The sequence below is a fragment of the Emys orbicularis genome, chromosome 2 (genome assembly GCF_028017835.1).
Source record: "Emys orbicularis isolate rEmyOrb1 chromosome 2, rEmyOrb1.hap1, whole genome shotgun sequence".
NCBI lineage: Eukaryota > Metazoa > Chordata > Testudines > Emydidae > Emys > Emys orbicularis.
Genome location: NC_088684.1, coordinates 72,635,201 through 72,659,731, shown reverse-complemented (window position 1 = coordinate 72,659,731; position 24,531 = coordinate 72,635,201). Strand labels below are relative to the sequence as shown.

The window sequence follows — 24,531 nt, the reverse complement described above, 5'->3', positions numbered from 1 at the left end:
GCTATGGACCAGATCTTGTGTGGCTTGCCAGGAGTCCAGTATTATCTGGACAACATCCTGGTCGCTGGAAGGAATGAGGAGGATCACGTAAAGAATTTAGAGGCTACCCTACAAAGACTGGAAGCGTATGGCCTACGAGTCCGCAAAGACAAGTGTGAATTCATCCAGGCCTCTGTTGAATATTTGGGACACATCATTGATGCTACAGGTCTTCGTAAGGCTCCTGCAAAAGTTAAGACTATTGTGGAGGCTCCCCCTCCTTGAAATGTTAGCCAGCTTCGCTCATTTCTAGGACTATTGAACTATTATGGAAAGTTCATCTCACAGTTAGCCACACTGCTAAAACCATTTCACAAACTCCTTGGGCAGAACAAGGCCTGGAAGTGGACTGAAGTCTCTGATGTTGCATTTAACAAAGCTAAGGATGCATTGCTAAATTCTGAAGTTCTGACTCACTTTGATCCATCCTTACCCCTACAGTTGGCCTGCGATGCATCCCCTTATGGAGTGGGAGCAGTCGTATCACACATTATGCCTTTGGGAGAAGAGAGACCTATTGCTTTTGCTTCATGCACTCTAAGCAAAGCAGAAACTAACTATGCCCAAATCGAACGTGAGGCATTGGGAATCATTTTTGGAATTCTGAAGTTTCTTCAGTACCTGTTCGGATGGAAGTTTACTCTTCTCGCAGACCATCGACCCCTGACTTCAGTTTTTGGACCCCACTCAGGCATTCCCCCATTAGCTGCTAGTTGTATGCAATGTTGGGCATTGTTGCTTTCCGCGCACACCTATGAAATCAAATATCGGAAGTCCACTCTGCACAGCAATGTAGATGGTCTCTCAAGGCTGCCTTTGCCAGTCAAATGTCAAGATATTGCCCAGAAGGAAATCTTTTACTTTGAACAGGTAGAGAATACACCCTTCACCGCTACTCAGGTAAAGAAGGCACCTTGAGTTTACCCAGTATTGTCCCAAGTTGTGGACCTGGTGATGCATGGAACATCTTGACGAACCTCTCCGGTCTCACCCAACCTTCTTACCTACATGCCCAGGAGGATGGAGTTATCGATCCAATCTGGTTGTTTGTTGTGGGGGAGAGGTGTCATTATCCCACCACCACTGAGATCACTCCTGTTAGAACAGCTACATTCTGGTCACTGTGGAATAGTGCGCATGAAGGAAATTGCATGAAGCTATTTTTGGTGGCCTGGATTGGACAGTGCTATTGAAGATAAGGCAAGATCTTGCATGTCATGTCAAGGTGTGAGGAATGCACCCCAGTGGTCACCCCTACACCCATGGGACTGGCCTGAAAACCCGTGGCAACGTGTTCACATTGACTTCGCTGGCCGCCTGGAAGGAAGAATGTTCTTGGTGGTGGTAGATGCCCATTCTAAATGGCCAGAAGTCTCTATAATGCAGTCCACTACTGCAGAGAGTACTATCCAAAAACTATGAGGACTCTTTAGTTGTTCTGGCAGTTGTTTCGGTCTGCCAGAACAACTTCTGAGCGACAACGGACCGCAGTTCATCTCTCAGGAGTTTCAAAATTTTATGAAGGCAAATGGGATACACCACATCACTTCGCACCATATCATCCATCCACCAATGGATTAGCTGAAAGATTGCGCAGACAATGAAACAAGCTTTGAAATCGGCAAGGGGACAATTATCCATTCAAAAGTGTCTGGACACCTTCTTACTATCCTATGGAAACACACCTCATGCTACGACCAAGGCATCCCCGGCCTTTCTAATGATGGGACGACAGCTGCGCACTTGCTTTGATCTGCTTAAACCTTCTGAACCCCGACAAATTGTGCAATGTCAGCAGCAAGATCAAGTCATCAGGCATACATCCAGAGCAAAAAACCGAACCTTTAGCCCGGGACAGCTGGTTTTGGCTCGGAATTATACTTCCGGAGCAAAATAGGTCCCTGCCACTGTCATTGCTCAAACAGTGCCTGTTTCCTACACAGTCTGGACTGTAGAGGATCTCACCTGGCGGCGACATGTAGATCAGCTGCTGCCAGGTCATATCTGTCCTCAGGACACATCTTCTGTTGAGTTGCCTGACTTCACCACTTCCGGCGAGACACCGAATCAAGAGTCACCTGTTCCTGACTTTTCCCCTCCATTAATGCCGGCAGCAGAGATACTCCTCTGCCCGGAACAAGCTGATACCACATCCTCACCCATTCGCCCTACGAACCCTGAGCCCATTGTCAGGCCCGCCCCCAAGACACTTTCGGGTGCAACAACACCAAAAGTCCACCGTAATCCACCTGGAGACAGAAGGCCTCCTCAATGGCTGGATCTTTAGCTAGAGCAAACCCACGGTTACGGGGCAAAATAATCCCCGGGGTTTAGCCGGGAACGGAGGCAGTCTACCTCCTTCTCTAGTTTAGTGTTTGTTTGTTTTTAGGGGACGTTCTTATTAAGGGGGGAGCAATGCATTGTGTATTTGGTTGTCGTGGTAATAGAATCTTGTTGTTGCTATGGCAACTGAGTTAGATTATTAGAGGATAGCCCAGCCAGTTTTGGCTGGTTTTTGGTTAGTTCAGTGTGTGGCAATAAATGACTGCTTTTAAGGTTTACAGCTCTCTGTCTCTCCAGTGATTTTTTTCCTAAACCTGTTGCCCCCAAGGATATAACGCTTACTTTTTAAAATTTTGTTAAAAGCTACAACTTCTTCATTTATATCAAAATTGTGCATTGGAATAAGACGGCTCTACTGATGTGTTTGAGGTTAGTGAGATCTCACCATGAATTGCTGCCACCACATCCTGCTTCCCAGTGCAGTAATGTCTTCTGTTCCTCTTGTTTATGAGAATTCATTCCCACAAGTCTTTGAAATGTACTTTGACTCAAAAGAATTTGGCTAAGTGTTTGGAGTGCCTCAGTGTTGATAATGAAGCTGTGACAGATCAGCAACTCCTGGATATAGAAGTAATAGATTTGGTTGTAATTTGTAATTAGTGTATAATGTTAAGTGAAATGCACTAAGAATTTTTAAGATCAAGAAAGGTACATTGTATTTCCTAGTTAGCAATCATGCTTAAGTAGAGTAAATGATTTTTAAAACTGAATACCTTAGTACAGTAATTTGTGACTGCTTTGGCTATTACATTTTTATTTTGCCAGTTTATGCTAATGCAATATTTTTATTGTGGCATCAGTGATGGTAGTGTAACGAGAGCATACTGTAGGGAATTTAGAGATGCAAAGAATATCTTTGCATCTGCTAATCTTTTTACAGTTTATGGGTAATACTTTGTGGCTGCAAACTGTTACTGCAGTAATTCATCAATAGGACCTAATCTCTTCAATATGTCACTCTCTTAGCAAACCTGTCTGGAAGATGGTTATATGCACTTGGTGGAAGGCATCGATGCCTGTAAAATTTAACCTCAATGAGATTTCAATTATACTTTGTATAGCAAGAGAACTGCTGACTTTGTTAAATCAGTTACACCCTGATGTAGTCCAGTGTCATTATGGCCCAGATTTTAAAAGGTAATTAGGCATTAATCCACTCAGTCTTGCAATGCCTAACTGACTTAGAAGACTAAATCTCATTTTCAAAAGTGACTTAGGCACTTGGGACCCAGATCCTCAAATGTATGTACTGATTTCAGCAGGAATTTTTGAAAATGAGACTAAGGGTATGTCTACACCCAGCCGCTAGTTCGGCGGCTGGGAATCGAAGTTCTGGGTTCGACTTATCGCGTCTTGTCTGGACGCGATAAGTCGAACCAGGAAGTGATCGCCGTCGACTGCGGTACTCCAGCTATACGAGAGGAGTACCGCGGCGTCGACGGGGGAGCCTGCCTGCCGCGTGTGGACCGAGGTAAGTTCGAACTAAGGTACTTCGAACTTCAGCTACGTTATTCACGTAGCTGAAGTTGCGTACCTTAGTTCGAATTGGGGGGTAAGTGTAGACCAAGCCTTAGACTTCTAGGTCAGTTAGGCCTTGCAAAGATGAGCAGAGCAACACCAAAATTCCTTTAAACATCTGGCTCTATGTTCCTGATTCTAGACGTGGTTTGTATTATAGTGATTTGTGGTTTGTTTTAACAAATTATTTAGTGGTAAATTGTCTCTGGAAGCCATTCAGCCTTCTGGGTAACTATGAAATAGATTCATTCAAACTGTATTTGATTCATTTTTACCTGATTTAATAATGTATAGTATTTCCTTCCTTAGATATTTGTGTGGTTTAAAACATGTTTATGTTTTAAGAAATTAATTCCTGTCCAGTAGGCCTGTATCATATTCATTTTATAGCTTTCTTTCCTCTAACCACTGAATGGTCTTATCGGCCCTCCCTTCCCAGCTGTGGTTTTCTGACAAGTACTGCTCTTTGGCACCTTTTCGTGTTTTCTGTGAGAAGAAGTATGTAGGACCTAATCCCATGCCTACTGAAGAGTCTATAGAACTCTTCCCATTGACTTCAGTGAGCAATGAATCAAACCCACAATGACTACACCCCAGTTATATATCATTTGCATTTCGGAAGAGGCTCAGCAACCTTAGCCAAGAACATTTAGGTACCGAAAGCTGCTCAGAGTGTAAAAAACCATTTTGACCTTTAGCCTTCCAAATATTTCTGGGTCAAAAAACAGTACCAGTAATACAGGTTATATTTAAAGTGACATTGCTAAGTACATGTTTTATAATTTTAAATTTTTTCTTTTATTATTCACGGTTTGTACTTCCCTCTGATAGGCTTGAAAGTAAAATTTCATTCCTTGATTACTTTGTCCTCTTTCATTTACAAACATTGATTTCTCTTTCAAAAGATGAATCAGCCTCTGCACTGCAATATAATTCCACGGGTAATTTTGTTTTATATTTATACATTCCAAAGCTCAAAAAATGGTGACTTTGGGCTCTTATAGTCTTAAAAAAATTAAAAATCATTGAGCGTACAGAGTCTTATGTGTCTATGCGCAGGCTGCTAGGATGGATGTCCAACTATGACAATATGCCACAGCAGAGTGTGTATTAATAGGTCATTTCCCTTATTCCTAAACATCATAAAAATGGCAACCTCTTTAACAGCTTTGCAGCGAAAATGCCTGAGGTTTAAAAGTCAAAATTTGGCTTGGCAATGGTCTTCACTCAGGAGCAGTTTATGGTATTATTCCAGAGAAATTTGATTTTGGTTTCACCGGAGTATGGACGTTTGAATATTGGGTTCTGAAAATGAAGTTATATACACTCAGGCATTGCTGATCGCATCAGTGCCCTGATCCTGCAAACATTTAAGCACATGTATAATTTTACTTGTGTGAAGTCACTGAACTCTATGGAATTGCTCATGAGTAGAGTTACCCACATGCTTTTGTGTCCAGGGTCAGTGCCTAAATTGGGACCCAAGGAAAGGATGTGCAGCTTGTGCATGCTCAGATCGGTTAGCTTTGGAGTGATGAGGCATCCACTTATAGACACACTGTTGTGGCTTGTTGTTATGGTTATTTTTACTTTTTTTAATACAGCAAGTAAATCATGCTACAATAACCATTTTGAAGGACAAAGTCATGGATAAATGTGGCAAACTCTTCACTAAATATATAAGTAAGAATTCTACAGTGTGTACATGTAGGGGGAAAGACTTGTCAATGCTTTGAGGTTGGGTAATACTAAACATGATCAAAACAATTTCTGAAGTTAAGGGGGAGTACCTTTTAACCACTCAGATACAGATTTTTATGTGTATTATATCTTTTTTGAGGTCTTGTCATGGGGCATCCTCTTGTGCGTGGAGCACACTCCTGCATCAGGCCACAGCACAATTGGCACACCTGTCTGTTTCTCTCCTTCTGAGTCCCCAGTAACTCTATCCCAGGCTCTTTTGCCATAATAATACCCTACCTGAGCTGCTATGTTACAAAAACACTACAAATGTAACACCGACAGACCCCGGTCGTCGACAGGTGAGATTGAACCTGGGACCTCTGGAGCTAAATGCATGAGCCTCTACTGCATGAGCTAAAATCCATATGCCTGTTAGCTAAGGCTGTAGAGAAGAGTCATTAATTTCTCTCTCTCTCTCTCTCGTGTCTCGGTGCCACTAGAAGGGACAGAGCACCACACCTTGGAGGTGTGTGGGTTACACAAATATTATAAAATATAAGTCCCCACAAATAGACTATTTGTCATCCCCTGTGTGTATAGTCCCTAAAATCCCAAGATTTGTAGTCCCTTGATGGTCCACATACCACATACTGGTGTCTTCCACCATACCTGGCTTTTTGTCAGGCCTTTCCTCTGTGTGTGCCAGGACAGCCACCCCAGCCCTTCCAGGTGCTGTACAACCCCGTTCTTCCCAACAGGAACCCCCACAGCCACGCTGCAGGGAGACCATCCTCACCCAAAGAGCATTCATCACTCCCCCTGGACCATGAGCCCACTCCATTCCTCTGACTCCAGCTGTCCAATGTGGAGACATCAGCAAGTAAGCCTCTTCACCGGTCCCCTGCCTTCAGCCCTCTCTGGACCTCTGCTTCAGTTCTCCAGCTTAGAGACATCAACAGGCAATTCCCTCTGCTGCTCTCTGGCCTGTCTCTGGGTAGGTCAGTTGGCAAACCCCTCTTGCTGCTCTCCTGCTTTCAGTTTTTCCCAGGAACCTCTTCCAGTGTCCTAGTCTCTGGCAGCTCTCACCTACCCTTTTCCTGACTGACTCCTTTGAGTCACCAGATCTCCCCATTTCTGATTCTCCCTGTCCCATCCTCTTAACTGGTCAAACTGTGGGCACCTGTTCTGTCTCAGAGGGACTGGACCTGCTTCATTTACAGTGGTCAGTCACCCTGTGACAGGCCACAAGAAAATCACAAAGTTTGTTCTTCATTAAATATCAAGAACCCTATCACCTTCTCACAACCATACTTAACTCCATTAATAAGTTCAGTAGATGAGAAATGGGCATGCGGTCAGTTTAAAATTTGTCCTTATTTTACAGAGATGATTTTTTTTCAGTAGAAAATACTTTACCATGGCTGCAGTTGTGCAGCAGCAATGAGAGAGGATGATGACACTATGATATACAGTAAGTTTGTAGCCAGAATGTATGGGGATCCTCTCATTATCAAAACGTTAGTTGACAGCTACTCTGTTGAGAATGACAAAGAATGTCTTGGAGTCCCCAAGTTGGCTGTAAAATTCTTTTGAGGGCAGAAGGATGGGATCCCTTCAATGATAAAACTAGCAGCTTAATTAACCTGACCAGGGGTGTGCTAAACTGCTATGAAGATGTATGTGACAAGTAAACAAGAAAAATCTCCACAAGAAGAAAGGAAGTTTATGGAAGCGAAGAAGCCAGATCACTCTAGATAAAACAAAAGTATATTAACTTCACCAATTGGCGCTTTATTTATTAACCAGGCAAGTGTTGTATTCTAATTCCATTTTGACCAGAGAGAGAGAGAGAATTTGAGAATTTGAAGTGACTCATGCAGTGTTAGACACATTCAGCACTTTTGTGAAAAAGATAACTGCCTACTCTAGTTGGTGTATTTAAAAATGATTCAGTCAATAATCCTTACGGCATAAGTAGATCAAACTATTTTTTTTACTACCATCTCCTATTACTTTTACAAAAAGTGGCAATATAAATCAGCGCCCAAGCCTGTTGCTTGCATCAAAATTTGGCTCTGCAAAGAAAGCTCTATTAGAGTTTTCTGATGTGTATCAGGAATGGTAAGTACTTTTTTTTTTCTTCCTTTGGAAGAATCCTTACCATTGAGAGCCATGCTTCCTCAATACTAATCTGGCCTGTACTAACAACAACACATTCATACTGTAATGAATTTTAACTACATGAAATTGTTCATTGACCTGAATAATCCTCAGGGGGAAGAAAACTTGTTGTTTCAATTCTGTCATTTTGACATATGCATGCGATTATCCAATTAGTCTTCAAATTGGCTTTGCCATCACAGGAATCTGCTGCAATAAGTGAGCATTTCGAAAACTTAAATGAGGGGGGAAAAGACTCTCTTGAAAATAAATTCTACCTACTAATCTGCAACCAGGGTGAGGGATTGAGGTATCTTCATCTCCTTGATTAATAGAGATGGAGTGAGAGCACTATGGGACGGATAGGCAGGCAAATTGTGCCTGCTTGACTCTCCAGGAGACTCTTTAAGCACCCAGCTTATAGATGACACTACCCCAACTACTTGATGGATGTGAAAGGAGTGGCTAACCATACTTGGAAGGTGCAAAGAGGGCCACCCAGAATTTTAGTGGGGGAAGTACAAGTCATTGGGACTTGTTAGGGGATGGCAGAAGGCCAAGTGGTATGGGGAACAACCTGAGTTTATGCTTGTGAACCTTTCACAAATGTGGGTTTTGATTAGCAAACAAAATGAGCTTTGAACTAAGGTTACATCTGAAGTTGCTGTATGTGCACTTCAGAAGTGTCACAGAGCTCAGCTGTGAAACATAATACAGTAATAAACTGCAAATACCATTCTGGCTGGTTACTCTGTGTAGTACTACCTGTAGTTCTCAGTGTAGCAATTCTTGCCTGCTTAAACTGTTTACTCCCTCTGTGATTATATTCTTCTGTGTTCAAGTGAGCAAATATTATGATTCAATTTTTCCGTATTATAAGTCTATTTTTCAGTTACATGGAGAAGAATGGGAAGAGCCTCATAATTTAATGTGCAAATATCTGAAAAATATTTTCCAGTTTTAGTTTAAATCCCCATCATATTTCCTCAAAAGTTTACTTTATGGTTAAAAACAAAAAAACAAAAACAAAAAAACCTATCTTCAAGCTACCTATGATAATAGGGTGAAGAGGAAATTAAATTCTTACCAGGAAATTCAAGGACATTAAATACATTCATATATTTAATCCTTTGATCCCCTTGAAATGGGAATAATGAGTTCATTTAAAATTAAATAACCTACCAGTAAGCAGCTCATGTATGAGGGGGCTTCTCTTTCATGGAGGGTTCCAAAACATAAGGAATTGAAATGGGGATTAGGCTAGGAGAAAACAGCAGGGAGGGGAAGAGGGGAGAAGAATAACTCCTCATAATGTCAGTAATACTTTTATTGCTAGTGTCTTAGTTATTTTTCATATTTCTTTTTCTTTATTGTATTCCAGGGTTTCACAACATTTTTTGAATTGTGCCCCATGTTAGCCTTGTTGTGTTTTTTTTCTTTTTTTCTCAAACCTCACCCCGCCTTACAATTGCGAGGATACTGCCACCTAGTGTTGCTAATGCATTTGATCAGGTGATATCATGCAAATTGCTTAAATCAAAATGCAAGTTGAGTGGTACTATAACAGTACCTCTTACCTTTACATGTGAGCAGTGCCGAGACCTCGGACGCCAGGTCGCAATGCTGCTTACTCAGATTTGGTTTGGTCCCTGCTCGGTCTTGCCAGCAGGGAAGGGGCTCTGCCCTTATGCCATTCAGCTCCTCAGGGGCCAAGGCGGGGGAACCAATCCCCTCCTTGTTGTTCCCCTGTCAAATTCAAGTTCTCAAAAGTGTGTGGGGAGGCATAATTCCCCTGTTTAAAAAGGAAGAGGGGTATGGTCCTTTACCTTCCCCCACACCTCTGGTATCCGTAGCCATGCCTCCCTAGAAAGTTTGACGCTCCCCTCAGTTGAGAACCTGCGTTCTATCCCATTGACCACACACATAAATATCTGCTATACCTCATTGCAGTGCAAAGTGAGTGCAAAGGAGTGAGAGACTCTAAAGTGCACTAAGTCTGTGCTACCATATAAAGTGGTTCCTTTGTCAAATCAGATTTTTAATGTCAGTAAAGCAGGCTGTAATACTTCCCATTAAGTTTAAAATGGCACTATGCAAAATTAAAGATACAGCTCAATTTGTTCACTTTATTTACATTTTTACCAGGTTGTTTTAAGAGTCATATAGTGAGAGTACTGTAGAAGCCTAAATGTTTATCTGATTTGAGATAAGCCAAATCATTGTTAGTTCAAGGACTGGGGGAAAGAATTCTCCTTTGCTTTGGCAGGAAAACACAACAATCTCAATCATAATACATTACTGAGCTAGTATATAGCTTATGACTGAAGACAAAATTGTCCAGTAAATAATTGCTTTTGATAAAATATATGGGGGGAGGGGTTAAACAAAGATAAAAATATTCCATAGGACTATAATGAGGACCATCAGAAAAGGCATATAAAAAACCTTGCATGATGAATATTTATGGAACCTGATGCATTCCTTTTGCTGGATTACTAGATAAAGGAATACACCTGTGTTGAGCCGTGAAGGATGAAAATTGCCAGCTCTATTTGAAGCATCATCTTAAAAACAAACAAACAAACACCACATGCAAAAAGCCCTTGTGTATTGTTGTATGCCTCTGTTTTCTATGAAACAGTCTAAATAAATGGTGAAAGGAAAAAAAACTTACTTAAACAAGGGATTTACGCCAATAAATATACGTTTTCAAAGCAATGAGCTCTGGAGGCTTAGCTGCACAATTCCCAATGTATTTATTTGGAATTGTGAAGTTAATGCTATGAAAATATAGATGTATGAGTCTCTATTATGTGAAGGATTCTTATCACAGCTACTGTAAGAATCAGTCCTATTATATAAGAATGAGGCCTAAAATTCTCTGGGGTGAGGGGAAATGAAAGAATAATTCTCTAAAATGAAATAAAGCAACAACCTTGGGAAAGTAATTCCCCTCCACACACATGAACAAAATGGCAATTCTTTTTTATTAAAATAAGTATTTTACCCCTCTGCGAGCTTTGTCATATCCATGTTGAGATTCAATCAGCTGTGTTATATGCACCATGTAATGCAGAATTTTAGCACTGAGATGGAATAACAATGATCATATAGGACAGTAAGGTAGATGTGAGTATCTGCAAATGGAGGATACGCCAAGGCATGCTGCCTTATCCATTCTCCTAGTGACTTTACATACACATTGCTGCTGTTGTTCAATATAACCCCTGAGGGACTCCATATGAGAGGGCATTTGGAGTTGATGATTAGTTATTTAACAACAAAGATGGGAATCTGCCCCAAAGAAATTAACAGAATCCCTATAAAGCAATTGTATTCACTTCACTTAGTCTCATAGATAGGGTGGACCTCACCTTGTGATTGATTCAGCAAAGCACTTACCTGTTTTGCTGGGAAAATTCCTGACTAGCTCTAATTACTAGTCATTACAAAAATTAATGATGCAATTGGGGCCGTAAGCCCGCTTAAACCAGAGTGTAAAACATTTAAAAATCTCATCCTTTCCTGATTTTCTCCAATGTGGTGCTCAATCAGCACCCCCAAAAAGGTAGGCCTCAGACTGGATTACAAGCAAACAGATCTTCAAGATCAAGTAGTTTGAGCGGTAATTAAATCTCCTTATAGTTTAGCTTGATTGGCACCCCACATTCCATAGTAGAAAAAATAATAATAGAATGCATAAGAATTGCTGGGAAAGGATCATGGAGATGGATGTGTGTATGTGTGATCTTTTTCTTTTATATATCGGTAAACCTGGCCCTGTGTTCCTGGTGCAGAGAACCTGTCTTTAATGCATCTTGTTTGCTTAGTGAAGAAGACAGAAAACCATTTACAAAGCTAAAATGACAAGACTGCTTCAAGGGACAGATTTTCTGAATGAGTTAGACTTCAAAACCCTGGCCAGCTCTGCTGGGCATTTGTTTTTCCATGTCTACGTGATAGCTAAATATTTTTATTCATAGTTATTATTGCTCTTTCATTCACTCACATCCAGACACGATGGAATCTTCTGATATTTTTAAAAACAGTTGTTCACTTGTAGGCAGGGCCGACGAGAGGCGGGGGAAGCCCTGTTTAGCCGGTCCGCCCTTGCTGGGGGGCCCCCCAAAAAATTTTCACCGGGGTCCGAACCCGCTCTCGGCGGCCCTGCTTATGGGGAACCCTGACCCTATTGAAGTCAATGGAGCTTTTGCCATTGACTGCAGCTGAACCAGGCTCAAATCTTCTTCCCAGCTTTTTTGTTTGGGTGAATTTTCTGTTTAACCATAAACCATGATAAACTCTGGGAGTACTAAGCTGGGACAAGAATGTCAGTAGCAGTGGGGCGACAATTATCAAAGCTCTTCACCAAGCCATCAGGATCATCCTGCCTGCTGTATAAGATGTTCATTAGTCCTCTGGCTCTATCTTTGTCCTGTTGCCCCACTCCGCTGCTGCAAATAATATTAGTCTGAGAACTCCCAGAGAAAGTGGCAGTAATTCTGTCCTGATCTTTTAATTGCTTTATTTTCATCTATCATAGAATATCAGGCTTGGAAGGGACCTCAGGAGGTCATGTAGACCAATCCCCAACTAAATCATCCCAGCCAGGGCTTTGTCAAGCCTGACCTTAAAAACCTCTAAGGAAGGAGATTCCACCACCTCCCTAGATAACCCATTCCAGTGCTTCACCACCCTTCTAGTGAAAAAGTTCCCCTTTATTTAGCATTATTTTGTGGTGATTTTCTTGAGTGAATATCTTTTCATTCTTTATAAAGTAAAATTAAACATTCACATTAAAACGCTGTGAAAAATGACACATCAGACAGAAAGGCTCTTATAGGCTATGTAAGTAAATACTTTTAACAACATATTGGGAAGATATGAAATGTGGATTTAATAAATAAATGTTGTCAGGTTATGAATTATTGTCCTGCTCAGCTAGTGTCTGCATCCTGTAAATCCATATTGAATTGGATGTATATGGATTTTTGACTGAAAGAAGGGTTCTGGTTAATTTATCATGTAAATATAGAGACTTTTTCAAGTGTCCGTGTTTCACCTGAGAAGCCATAATAATATGTTGAGTCTTTAATGCAGAATCAACTTGCACTTAATTAATACATTTTGCATCACTTATTGCCTTTGGAAATTACAACAGCTGCAAAAATTGCTTTGTGGCTGGAAGTTTATCGGAAATAAGACTTGGTCTCTTTTTTCCATGTGACAGGACTGAGAAGCTTGGCAGTCCTCAAACAAAGCTGCTGCTTCTCGAAGATTGAAATGCTATTCAAATGTCTAAATGTCCATAGCATTTGGTCATGCCTTATTCCTTTAGGGCCTCCATTCCTTTTCTCTGTGTGTGCAGTATCCATACCACTTCTGAGACATGAAGTTGTCTGATGCGCCGCTCAGTTCCCTTTCTTGGCTGAATTAGTAGCGATACTCCTTCAGCTCAGTGGATAGATAGTTAAATTCTATTCTACATATATATGACTGGTATATATGATGAGTTCTGTGTTTGTATGCAGTCAAGGATCTTTAGGTCCTAGTTCTGCAAAGGGACTCAGAATCATTGTTCTTTCTTTCCATGTGGAATCCAATTAAATTGAATAAGATTTTGTGATGGAGTCCATGCTTGCAGATCCTTGTGCAGGATCAGAAGGGGACCTGCCATGGTACATAATTCCTTGGGTCATCTTTTGTGTTTTAAAGTTTTTCTTTCTTATTTATATTTATCACACTCCATAAATGAGCCATAGATCTCCAGAATTAAAAAACTGTCCATTTTAAATTAATGAGATTCCCATTGTTGTTCTAGATTTTGTCTTTGAATCAAAGTTAGCATGTTTATCAAAATCTAAAATATCACAAGGCTTTGGATTCGATTTTATCTCCTAAAAGACAGGATCTTCTTTATCCATTTCCAATCATCTTACTGCGTGTAGCACCTATGCTTTCTCCAGTTTCACATGTCTCATTTATTCATAAGAACTTGAGGCCTCTGTAGTAGAAAATAATTTTAAAAAATAAAACACTAATATATTGGGCCAACCTTCCTATTCTTTAGAATCTGTATGGCTATGTTTTATTCATTTAAATTACAGAAAAGGGATTTTATAAATATACTTACTGACAATCTGATAGTGTTTTGATTAACAGTCCCTCTGTAGGTTTGATGGTGGTATTTTAGCTTGAAAGAGAAAAGCCCTTTTTTGTTAATAAATCCTCAATAAAGGATATTGTCTGCAAAATCAGTTTAACTTCTTCCCATGATGTAGAGTCAAGGGGAAAAAATCTCAAATATCTCATGGCTGCTTTAGTAGTGAAGTAATCAAATTTAAAATATCAATACATCCACATAGCATGAGTGACTTTATCCTGTGAGGCTGATGAATAGTAGAAGTACAAACTTTATAAAATGTAATCAGAGTTGTGGGAAAGAGAAACTACCAGCTGAACACAAATTACTTACCATACTACAAAAAATATTAAATATCTTCAGGCCAGGTGGTTGTCACATTCTGGGGTGCAATCCATACCAATGAGTGGTTGTGTCACCACTTGCCCTGTAAACTTGGATGCCTCACAGGGCATTGCTGATGTAGCTCTCAACCTGGGCAGCTCACAAACAGCTTGACAGCATGCATATCACAACCTGAGTGTCTGTGCTAAACAGCCCTGTTTCAGCAGCTCTGACCCGAGTAGCTGATCTACAGCACTACTCTGGCTCCCACCAGCCTTGGTTACTACTTGCAGGGTAACCTCAACACACTCCCAGTCCCATATTTTCCCAGAAAAATGTGTTCTGCCACATCCAGCCCTCTCCTGGACAGTTCAGGGAAATATTAAGGTTTGTTGCCTCTTTAAGGAGTCAATATTCAACAGGTTTTTTACTTTAACTGAAGTTACCGACCAGTTCAGTTTAAACACAACACTGGATTAGTTTCAATTAAAAATAAAACAAGTTTATTACCAAAAGAAGATAGGATTTTAAGTGAATTCAAGCATGAGAGAAAATGTTAGAAATGGTTACCAGCAAATAAAAATGAAAACACTCATCTAACAGTCTAAAACTTAATCTAGCAAATTTTGGTTCATGGTTTTATTCAAGATGGCCTTTCTCCCCACAGCCTTCCAGCAAGATGGTGACTGACCCTCTCCTTGGTCAGGATCTCTCCCAAAGGCACAGCTGCATTTGTCTTCTTGGGTGAAAGAGAGAACTTGGGGTTTTCCGCCCCTTTGTTTTCTTCTGAAGGTTATCCCTCCAAGTAATGTTTATTCAAGCAGTGAGGAAGGTGACACTCTTTCTTCCCCCACTTATGTTTGCTGAAATGAAAATTGTTTTGTTTACTCCATTTCCTTTCCCTGCTGTCTGAAGGACCCTGTTTACTACTTATAAGTAAATTGAGTAAAACACACATTCCTTTGTTTCAGATAGATTTGCTTAACAGGTCTTTTGCCGGTCTAGTGGTATCTTACTGTGTATCCAATTCCAATTAAACAAATCAAAAGCTAGAACCTACTAAATTCAGTTTAATTCCTTTCACCATGCAACTGTATCAGTCTCCAGAAATCAGCAATCATTTGCCATTTATCTGACATCATCAAAAATATTTTGCTAACTCTTGTCCCAACCTTACAAAGTCTTATATGTGTGAATAATTTTACTCACTTGAGTAGCACATTTAAGTCAATTACCTCCTCAGGCTCTTAAGAAATCTCAGGCGCACACTTCTGATTTTTCTGGCATCGTGAATGACATCCCAAGTACCATTAATAAAGGGAAATAAATTAGGGTTTTCAATGGAATAGTTCTTTAAACCTTGCCTCATTGTACTTATGATCGTCTCTCTCACTCTGAGTATATATGTGCAATATAACTTTTCCCTTGGGATCTTACAAAAGAGGTTTAAGCTTTATGCTTAATTTTGCTCATTGGAGTGGACTCATTGAGTTAATGGATTTTCAGGCCAGAAGGGATCATAATGATAATTTAGTCTCACGTCTGGCATAACACTGGCAACAATAAAATGTAGCAGAAACACATTTAAAACCTGCAGGGTATGTCTACACTGTCCATGTCATCTGACCCAGGCTTGTGGGGTTTGGGCTAAGGGGAAATTGCTGTTTAGCCATTCAGGCTTGGGCTGGAGTCTGGGCTCTGGGACCCCGATGATGGGGAGGGTCCAAGAGCTTGGGCTCCAGCCTGAGCTTGAATGTCTACTACAATTAAACAGCCCCTTAGCCTGAACCCCATAAGCCCAAGTCAGCTGACAAAGGCCAGCCGCGGGTGTTTAACTGCAGAGTAGACATACCCCTAGAGCTGGTATTAATATATAGAGCCATTAATTTTGGAGCAATAAACTTGTGTATGTTGTTTCTGCTCTTAAAAAATGATGGAACATTCTCCATCCAGGGTCCTGAAATATCATAGGCTGAGTCATGCCCAAATCATGCAAACAGGAAGGTGAATCATTTTACTCACATTAGTAATTTTGCTTTATGTAAGTAGTCCTATTGACGACTAATGTGTATAAAATTACTCATACGTAATTATTGGCCAGACCGGGCCCTTTGTATCTCAGTACTCAATCTGCAATACATCGGAACCCTGAACAGAGAAAAGCCCATGCTTATTAGGGTAGAAACAAATTACACAATCTTATTGCTCTAAAATTAACAAGTCTATTCCATTAACCGTTCTATATGAAATAGATATTGGTTTGTCTATTTTCTGTGATATTTTACTTTCTACACTGGAAGTCAGTTTATTATCAGCCAAAGAAATGTATTAGTTTATCAGGTGTTCATGGATGTGTTTAGTCCATGTGCATGGTTTCTCCACAGCTATGGATACCAATACTCTGGAAATACTCTGGTTCTTCTACTTTTGGTCTTGACTCACTCACATACCATAGATTGGTGCATAGTTACATTCTAATTTAAGTAATCAATTTCCAAAGAGGAGATGGTGATTTTAAGGAGTCCCCAGCTCTCTGAATACAGTGTAGATATAGGCCAAGATTTTCAAAAAGTGCCTCAAGGCAGGCTCCTAAATCCATGTTAGGAACCTAAATAACGGGTTTGAGTTTCAAAAGGGTTGATCCACCCAGTAACTCCCATTGAATAGGTACAGTATCCAAAGATTGTCATTAGACAACCACAAAATTGTATCTGGTGAGTATAGCTGTAGTTATACCATGATATAACAGTTTTACTCCAGTGTTCCTTCTTTTTCCTTGCTCTGCCTTTGTAGTGGGGATGGTGAAAGGGGAATTGGCCTATTTTTTTGTTTGGCAAAGCGGCCATTGGGTCCATCTCTGTTTTTCATAGTTGTTACAGTTCTTAGAAAATGTTCAAATATATTATGCAGGATGAAATAATGAATATTATATAAGCAAAAACTAACAACAAAAAGAAAAACCCTGAAACAAACTATAAATTATGTAGCATTCCTTTCTTAACCCAATTATTTAAAATTATAATTATACTTTACAAGTTTCAGATGGGCATGTTGCTTCTAACTTAAGACTTTTGAACTGGAGTACATAGTTAAAGTAGATAGTATACTAATAACATGAATAATTCTATGCTGCATTCAGTTGATGAGGTATATACAATATTTCAGTTTTAATATGTATAACTTATATTTGCGTGTTTTAGCTTATATTTTTTCATTCATGCTATAGTGGAAATCTTTTTATAGCAATAAGTGCAGTATACTGCTACTATGTTTTAATTCACAACTCTGTCAGTTACAGGCTGTGTGGTCTGGGGTAAATCATTGAAGCTTGCTGACCCTTAGTTTAGCTGTATGTCAGATTGGTAAAATAATATCAACCAAATACCATGATATTTGAGTAATGTCTGAAAATTATGTTAAGGTCCTTGGATGAAGCTATAAAATTGAAATACAAATAGCATGCCTTCTCTCTCATACTGAATCCTTTCTTTCCACAGAAGGCAACAAACCACCAACCAGGATTACACAAATAAGAACTTTCAACCCCTACTTGATATTTACTCTAGCTTTATGGTTACTTGGTTTCTTACACTTCAGTTTCATTAAGGTCCTTTAATTTGAATTTTCAGCATATTTAGAATGACTCCAGCAAGTTTTTTATGGGATGATAAACTTCTGATATATATATTTGCCTTTTACTTTTGTTGGTACAATGAAAGTTTGTTCTGACAGTTTCCCATGAATAGGCTTTCTTTATGTGATTATGTAATTATAAGTGAATTACAAATATGTCATTTTGAATCACCAGTTCAGGATCTTTAGTTAAATAGGATTTGAAGGGCATCAGCATAATTTGTATGATGAACATGTAATGTATGTGGAATTCATCAACACTATTGATTTTTCCATCAGATAGTCTATATGGGCTGGACAGAAGAACGGGAACAAGACTCCCTTCAGGACCGAATGTACACACCAAAGTTTCTAGCTCTGAGGGGTTCCTCTCTTTACAAATTTATAGCACCTCCAGTAAGTATATTTCTCATATTTAGCAGGGAAAAGTGTATTTAAAATAATTTTATCCGATACAATGCATACAAGCATTTTACACAGTGATAGGTGGATCTTTCCGCTGTCTACCAGGATGTCTTATATAATAGTGAAAAATTATGGGGAATAAAAAGTTAAAGTTCTGTAAAATAATTATCAAAGGTATGAAGTGCAGCTAGTAAGCACTTTTCTGCCCACTTACCAGGAGCACTTGGCAAAGTTGGAAGGGAAACACGTTGTTTGCTGCTAGGTATGGAAAGGTCAACCAGCCTGAAGCAAACTGGTTAGATTGTGCTGAATTATAGCCAGCCTTCCAGATTCAGACAGCTGAAGGCATGGGGACTATCAGAGCCTTTTGCATGATGTGGAAATGAATTTTCAGAACATCTATGTTTCCAGATTTCATCTTGAATGTGACTTTTTATACTGTGTGTGAGCAGCAGAGGGGAGGGAGATAGGGGAAGGGGAAAGTGGGCTGAGCAATATCGTTGGTTTAATTTGAATTTAACCAGCAAAATGTTTAGGGCCAATTTTTACTACTCTTACTCATGTTGAGTAGTGCCTCACTTGAGCCCTAACTCAACAAAGCATTTAAGCAGGTTTTTTTTACCTCTGCTCAGCAAAGCATTTAAGCAGTCCTGAGGTCCCATTACAGTAAAACACACAGTTAAGTGCTTTATTGGGTAGGAATAGATTTAAGCATGTGCTTTAAGATAAGCACATCAATTGTCACACACATTGGGAGTGGCAAGGGGAGTTAAAAATTCAAAAGACAGACCGAAAACACAAGAGAATCTCATGATTTTTGAACTTTTGGAATTAGCTGTACTGCCTATGCTTAGGTGCTTTGATGCATCAGGACCTGAGCAAGAAGTCTCAGTGATTTCAATGGGGCTGCTCACCGGCCTTTGGTTCTGAGAGGAGGCAGAGAGGAAATTAAAGCTTAGAACTGGAGGAAAAAATGTCTTCTCTCTCTGAGCTGAGAGGGAAACAGAAGTAAATTTCTATGTCCTGTAGAACAGATTGAAAGTTACCACTCACTGTGAATAAGGGTGGATGAATCTGACCCCGAGACAGCACAATTATTCACTTGTTAGTTTTGGAGAGAACTTTTTCAAGGAGTTCTGATTTTTTTTTTAAATTTTCATTCAGGACCAGATTCTAATGTTCTTACTGGTGCTGAGTAGCACCTTATTCCAGAAGTAGTCCTACTGAGTTCAATGGAACTACTTATCAAGTATTTTTTTAATAAAAATATTATACTGTTCTCCAGGAGGTGAGGCAGTGGGGAAGATAGCCAATCAGAGGGGGTTCTCCCCCAGGAAAAGCTGACATTTGCAAGCGGGCTGGAGATTCTCACATCCCTGACTGCCTCCAGCCCTGGGCCAAATTCACATAGAAATCATGAGAGTTGACAACACTGGTTGCTACTCACTGGATGAGAGTTTCATTGTCAGTCTGGCCCTTTCACACTGGGTAAAAGGCTCAAAAAGCATAAAGTGGCTCTAAAACCTCTGGATCTGGCCATGGAAGGATTCTCTTGGCACAGGCACTTGTAGAAGATGGCCATAACCACCTCCTCCCTCCCCACCCCCAAACACATACACACATAGTGAGTGTGCTAGAGGCAGGAGGGACCACAGCACCCAGTATTGCAGAGATTCCAGACAGTCGTGCTGCACTTAGGGCAGCCCCAAACGGCTGCTGTAGCTTGGACAGTTTCCAGGGATTAAAGGCACTTTACCCCTCCTTTCTCCTGGACTACAAGTTCCGTGCAGCAAAATATCCCACCCAGTATGAGTAAGGGTATCAGACTCTGGCCCTTGGTTCTAAGACAGGCAAAGAGAAATTAGAGCTTAGAATCAGAGGGAAAAAAATGCCTTTTCTCCATGAGCTGGGAAGGAAACCGAAGTAAAATTGTATGTCCTATAGTGCACGTTGAAAGAGAATGACACTGAGTGCCTTAAAATAAAAAAATAAAAACTTTGGATGAGTCATTTTCACCAGACAGTAAGTGCAATGCATGCACGTTTTGGGGTATTGGACAAAATTGCTTTATTTTAAAAGATTGCAATAGTTATAAAAAGGATTTTGAACATCATGTTTTATAACCACACACTTTTGTGCACACTGTTCTGTCTGCAATCATATAGCAATATGTGTTCTTTTTTTTTTTTTGTAATTTTCAAAGATTAGTATCAAACTGTTTCAATACTACAATTTTTCAGCTTCTAATTATGGGTTACTTAAATGGGAGTCATAAAAGGACTATACTTTTTTGCAGCATAAGCTCCCTGAATCAAGTTGCTTTCTAAACAGGGATGTGATGCCAATATTTTTACAAGGAGCTCTCACAGAATTTTTTTGGCCTGTGATAAATTGTGTAATACTAGTAGTGTATGTGTTTGCACAGAGTGAGTTATAGGCATATTGGACTGTATTAGTAGGAGCATTGCCAGTAGATCGAGGGAAGTGATTATTCCTCTCTATTCGGCACTGGTGAGGCCACACCTTGAGTATTGTGTCCAGTTTCCCCCACACACACACTAAAGAAGGGATGTGGACAAATTGGAGAGAGTCCACTGGAGGGCAACGAAAATGATTAGGGGGCTGGGGCACATGACTTACGAGGAGAGGCTGAGGGAACTGGGGTTATTTAGTCTGCAGAAGAGAAGAGTGAGGGGGGATTTGATAGCAGCCTTCAACTACCTGAAGGGGGGTTCCAAAGAGGATGGAGCTAGGTTGTTCTCAGTGGTAGCATAGTTCAGTGGTTTGAGCATTGGTCTGCTAAACCCACGGTTGTGAGTTCAATCCTTGAGGGGGCCATTTAGGGATCTGGGGCAAAAATCTATCTGGGGATTGGTCCTGCTTTGAGCAGGGGGGTGGACTAGATGACCTCCTGAGGTCCCTTCCAATCCTGATATTCTATGATTTGAACAAGAAGCAATGGTCTCAAGTTGCAGTGGGGGAGGTCTAGGTTGGATATTAGGAAAAAACTATTTCACTGGGAGGGTGGTGAAGCACTGGAATGGGTTACCTAGGGAGGTGGTGGAATCTCTATCCTTAGAGGTTTTTAAGGCCCGGCTTGGTAAAGCTCTGGCTGGGATGAGTTAGTTGGTGTTGGTCCTGCTTTGAGCAGGGGGTTGGACTAGGTGACCTCCTGAGGTCTCTTCCAGCCCTAATCTTCTATGATTCTATGATCTGCTCTTTTTTTTCCCCCTTCCCATTTGAACAATAACACTTTCTCCTAACTATACTCAAAAAAGCAGCCATGACACTAGTTTGTCGTCTTTTTCTTCTTCTTTTTTTTTTAAGTTCTAAAAGGTAGCAAGTGCAGAATGGTGTTGTGTCTCAGGCACCCTCTGAGTCACAGTTCCTCCTCTGCTCCTGAGAAAGTATACTTGCATCTAGGCAACTGTGCTGGCCAGTGTTTGGGAGGAGGTAGAGCCAGGGCTCCACCTATTGCCCCTCCTCTTGCTCAGAGGGTAGAGTATCATGCATGCCATCCCCATGCCCAGAGCTGGGATCTGAGTAGATTCTGTATGGGCAGTGTGTGCTTCGCCTGTCCTTATTCCTCTATATAGCCAAGTAGGATTCAATCACAAAGTAATTATATATTTTCACATAATTCCCTATTTCTCAGTAGTAGCACTCTATCAAATACGGTTTGTCAACTATGGTTTGTCCTCATGTATGTGTACATATGCTGGCATGTATTTATAACATATTTGCAGTACATTTTACCAAACATAAAACACGTGGACATGCCAGTGTGAGAATTTTTATTCATATGAGTAGTCCCATTTACTTTATTGTGATTACTCATGTGAGGTGTGGGACTATTTGTATGAATAAAGGTTTGCAGGATGGTAACTCATACTAGGAAAATCTTCCTTTGTTTTTGTTCCTGTATGGGCTTCTCTGATTGCCACCCATAAACCAAGACTTTAATAGGCTACAGCCCAGTTAAGAAGTTAATTATACTCTATGCAGTGCTAACACTCTTGTTCCTGACTAAATGTAATTAAGGATATAAAAGAGAGATTTAGAGAAAACAAATAAGGGCCAAATCCTGCATTGTTTACACAAGCAAAAGTCCCTTCCACAGAAATGGGGTTTTTTTTGAGTAAAGACTTCAGGATTTGGATGTATATGATTGAATCTAAATATCCTTTTTATCGTTTGTTGTAATAGAAAGGATGGGGGGAGGTGAACCATGTAACATAGATGACTGCAGATAATTAGAACTCTATTAAAAGAGCAAATATAACACTTAATCTTTTTGATCTTTTCATTACTGAATTTTATTTTAGTAAGATAAAGTGATTGGGCTTATGCTTCTCTTGTCTGAGTTTCAATTATTTTAATCTATATGCTCAACAAGATTTAGTACTATTAGCACATTTGTCATGCAACTCCATAATCAAATTAACCATAAAGACACAGTGTCATCCTTTAGCAGGTCTCATTTATGTAGAAAACAGATGAAAAATAGAAATTTATATGATACCAGCAAACATCTTTGTGTTTTAATAGTATTTTGAAGCAATCATTATAAAACAGTTAAACAAATCTGTGCATGATACAACATAAAAAGTGAGCAAACACTTTATAAAGTCCTGGATTGCTATATTACCCCAATCCTTCCCACAATAGCTCCTCAACAATCTAACATACCTCTCTCATGCATGTCTGTGGTTTTACTTAGGTAAAGCGATAAGTTCTCTCATAAATTTTAAAGGATATTTTTATTCTCAAGTCTTGGAGACCAAATATATTTGCTCTTTCATTTGTCCTGTTCTTGAATATCAATAGCAATGATGTCTCAACCACTTTCATAGGGTTCTGTTCCACTGTCCAATTTCTTTTACTGTTAAGAACTTTTTTTCTAATATATAACCTCAACTTTTCAGACCACTGTTCCTTGTTCCTCTGTCTTCTGAAACTATGAATAGTTCCTTTCTTTCCTTTCTCTCAGTTTCCTTGAAGGTATTTATAGAGTGTGATCATATCTTTCTTGATTCTTCTCCAGACTGTATAAATTTTGCTGCCTGTTTCTGTCCTTTCTAAATCCTATTAATTAGCCCTTATATCATTTGATTGGCCCTTTATTATAATCTGTAATGTTTCCATGTAATACATTTGTTTTAAAATTAATACTTGTAAAAATAAATTTTTTGCCTGCCAATCCAGCCAGTAGTGAAGACATACTATATGGAGATATACCTATCTCATAGAACTGGAAGGGACCCCGAAAGGTCATCGAGTCCAGCACCCTGCCTTCACTAGCAAGACCAAGTACTGATTTTGCCCCAGATCCCTATGTGGCCCCCTCAAGGATTAAACTCATAACCCCGGGTTTAGCAGGCCAATGCTCAAACCACTGAGCTATCCCTCCCCCGTTAGCTGTTGTCTCTTATCCTGTATTTGGATTGTAAACGCTTTGGGGGCTGTCTTTTGTTAGGTGTTTCTACACCGCTTAGTGCAGTAGTGTCCTTGTGTATATTTGGGGGCCTTCCCACAATATAAATAATAAACATAACACTACATAGGGGCAGTGTGCAACAGGCCTTTACATGTCTGCTCAGTGAGGGGAAGTGCAAAAATAATGCCGTTTTTACAAGTCCTGTGCAAAGGTCTGTCAGGATTGCTCAGGGACTGCTCCCTCAATGCATCTGCAGCAGCCAACAACACTCCAAAGGCAGCAGGGAGAAGACGGAGGCTTGGCCCAACCCCACTCTTGAAAATGCAGGAAAGCTGGTTGCACCACCCTAAAGGATGATACTGCCTGAATACAGCCCCACTGTACCCCAGGACACTCAGGGAGGGACAGTGCTTCCCTGAGGTACAATATCTCTTTGGGCTCCCTGTGGAGTAGTGTGCCTCCTCAGCACTGCTACCTGAGGGCTAAATGTGTCAATGTGGCCCATGGTAACAGTTCTCTAAGGCAATGTTGTGTGTCTCTTCTGTGCATATGCAGTGTATCAATGAAAGAAGATCTTTGGGACAGGACAAAATGGGCTATAAACTATATCATTAAGACAAAGTAAAATTACATTATTTATTGTATTTTTCTTTGTTTTTTCAAGGTCACCACGTGGGATTGGACACGAGCTGAAAAAACGTTTTCAGTTTATGAGATCATGTGCAAAATTCTCAAGGTATGAGGAGCCAATGTAAAAAGTTATGGAGGTGGCAGCTGAAAGGCAAGGGGGAAAACATCATAGCTAGATAAATTGCACAGCGTGCTGTCAGGAAGAGTTTGAACCTTC

General features: G+C 40.2%; 1 protein-coding gene across 1 annotated transcript in view; it reads left to right on the top strand.

Annotated features, from left to right (window-relative positions):
• Positions 1 to 24,531, top strand: part of SNTG1 (syntrophin gamma 1) — a 260,892-nt gene that overhangs the window by 166,925 nt on the left and 69,436 nt on the right. The window contains exons 12-13 of the mRNA XM_065398308.1: positions 18,122 to 18,238; positions 24,349 to 24,420. Of these exons, the coding sequence (XP_065254380.1) occupies positions 18,122 to 18,238; positions 24,349 to 24,420 (189 nt within the window). The remainder of the gene's footprint in view (positions 1 to 18,121; positions 18,239 to 24,348; positions 24,421 to 24,531) is intronic.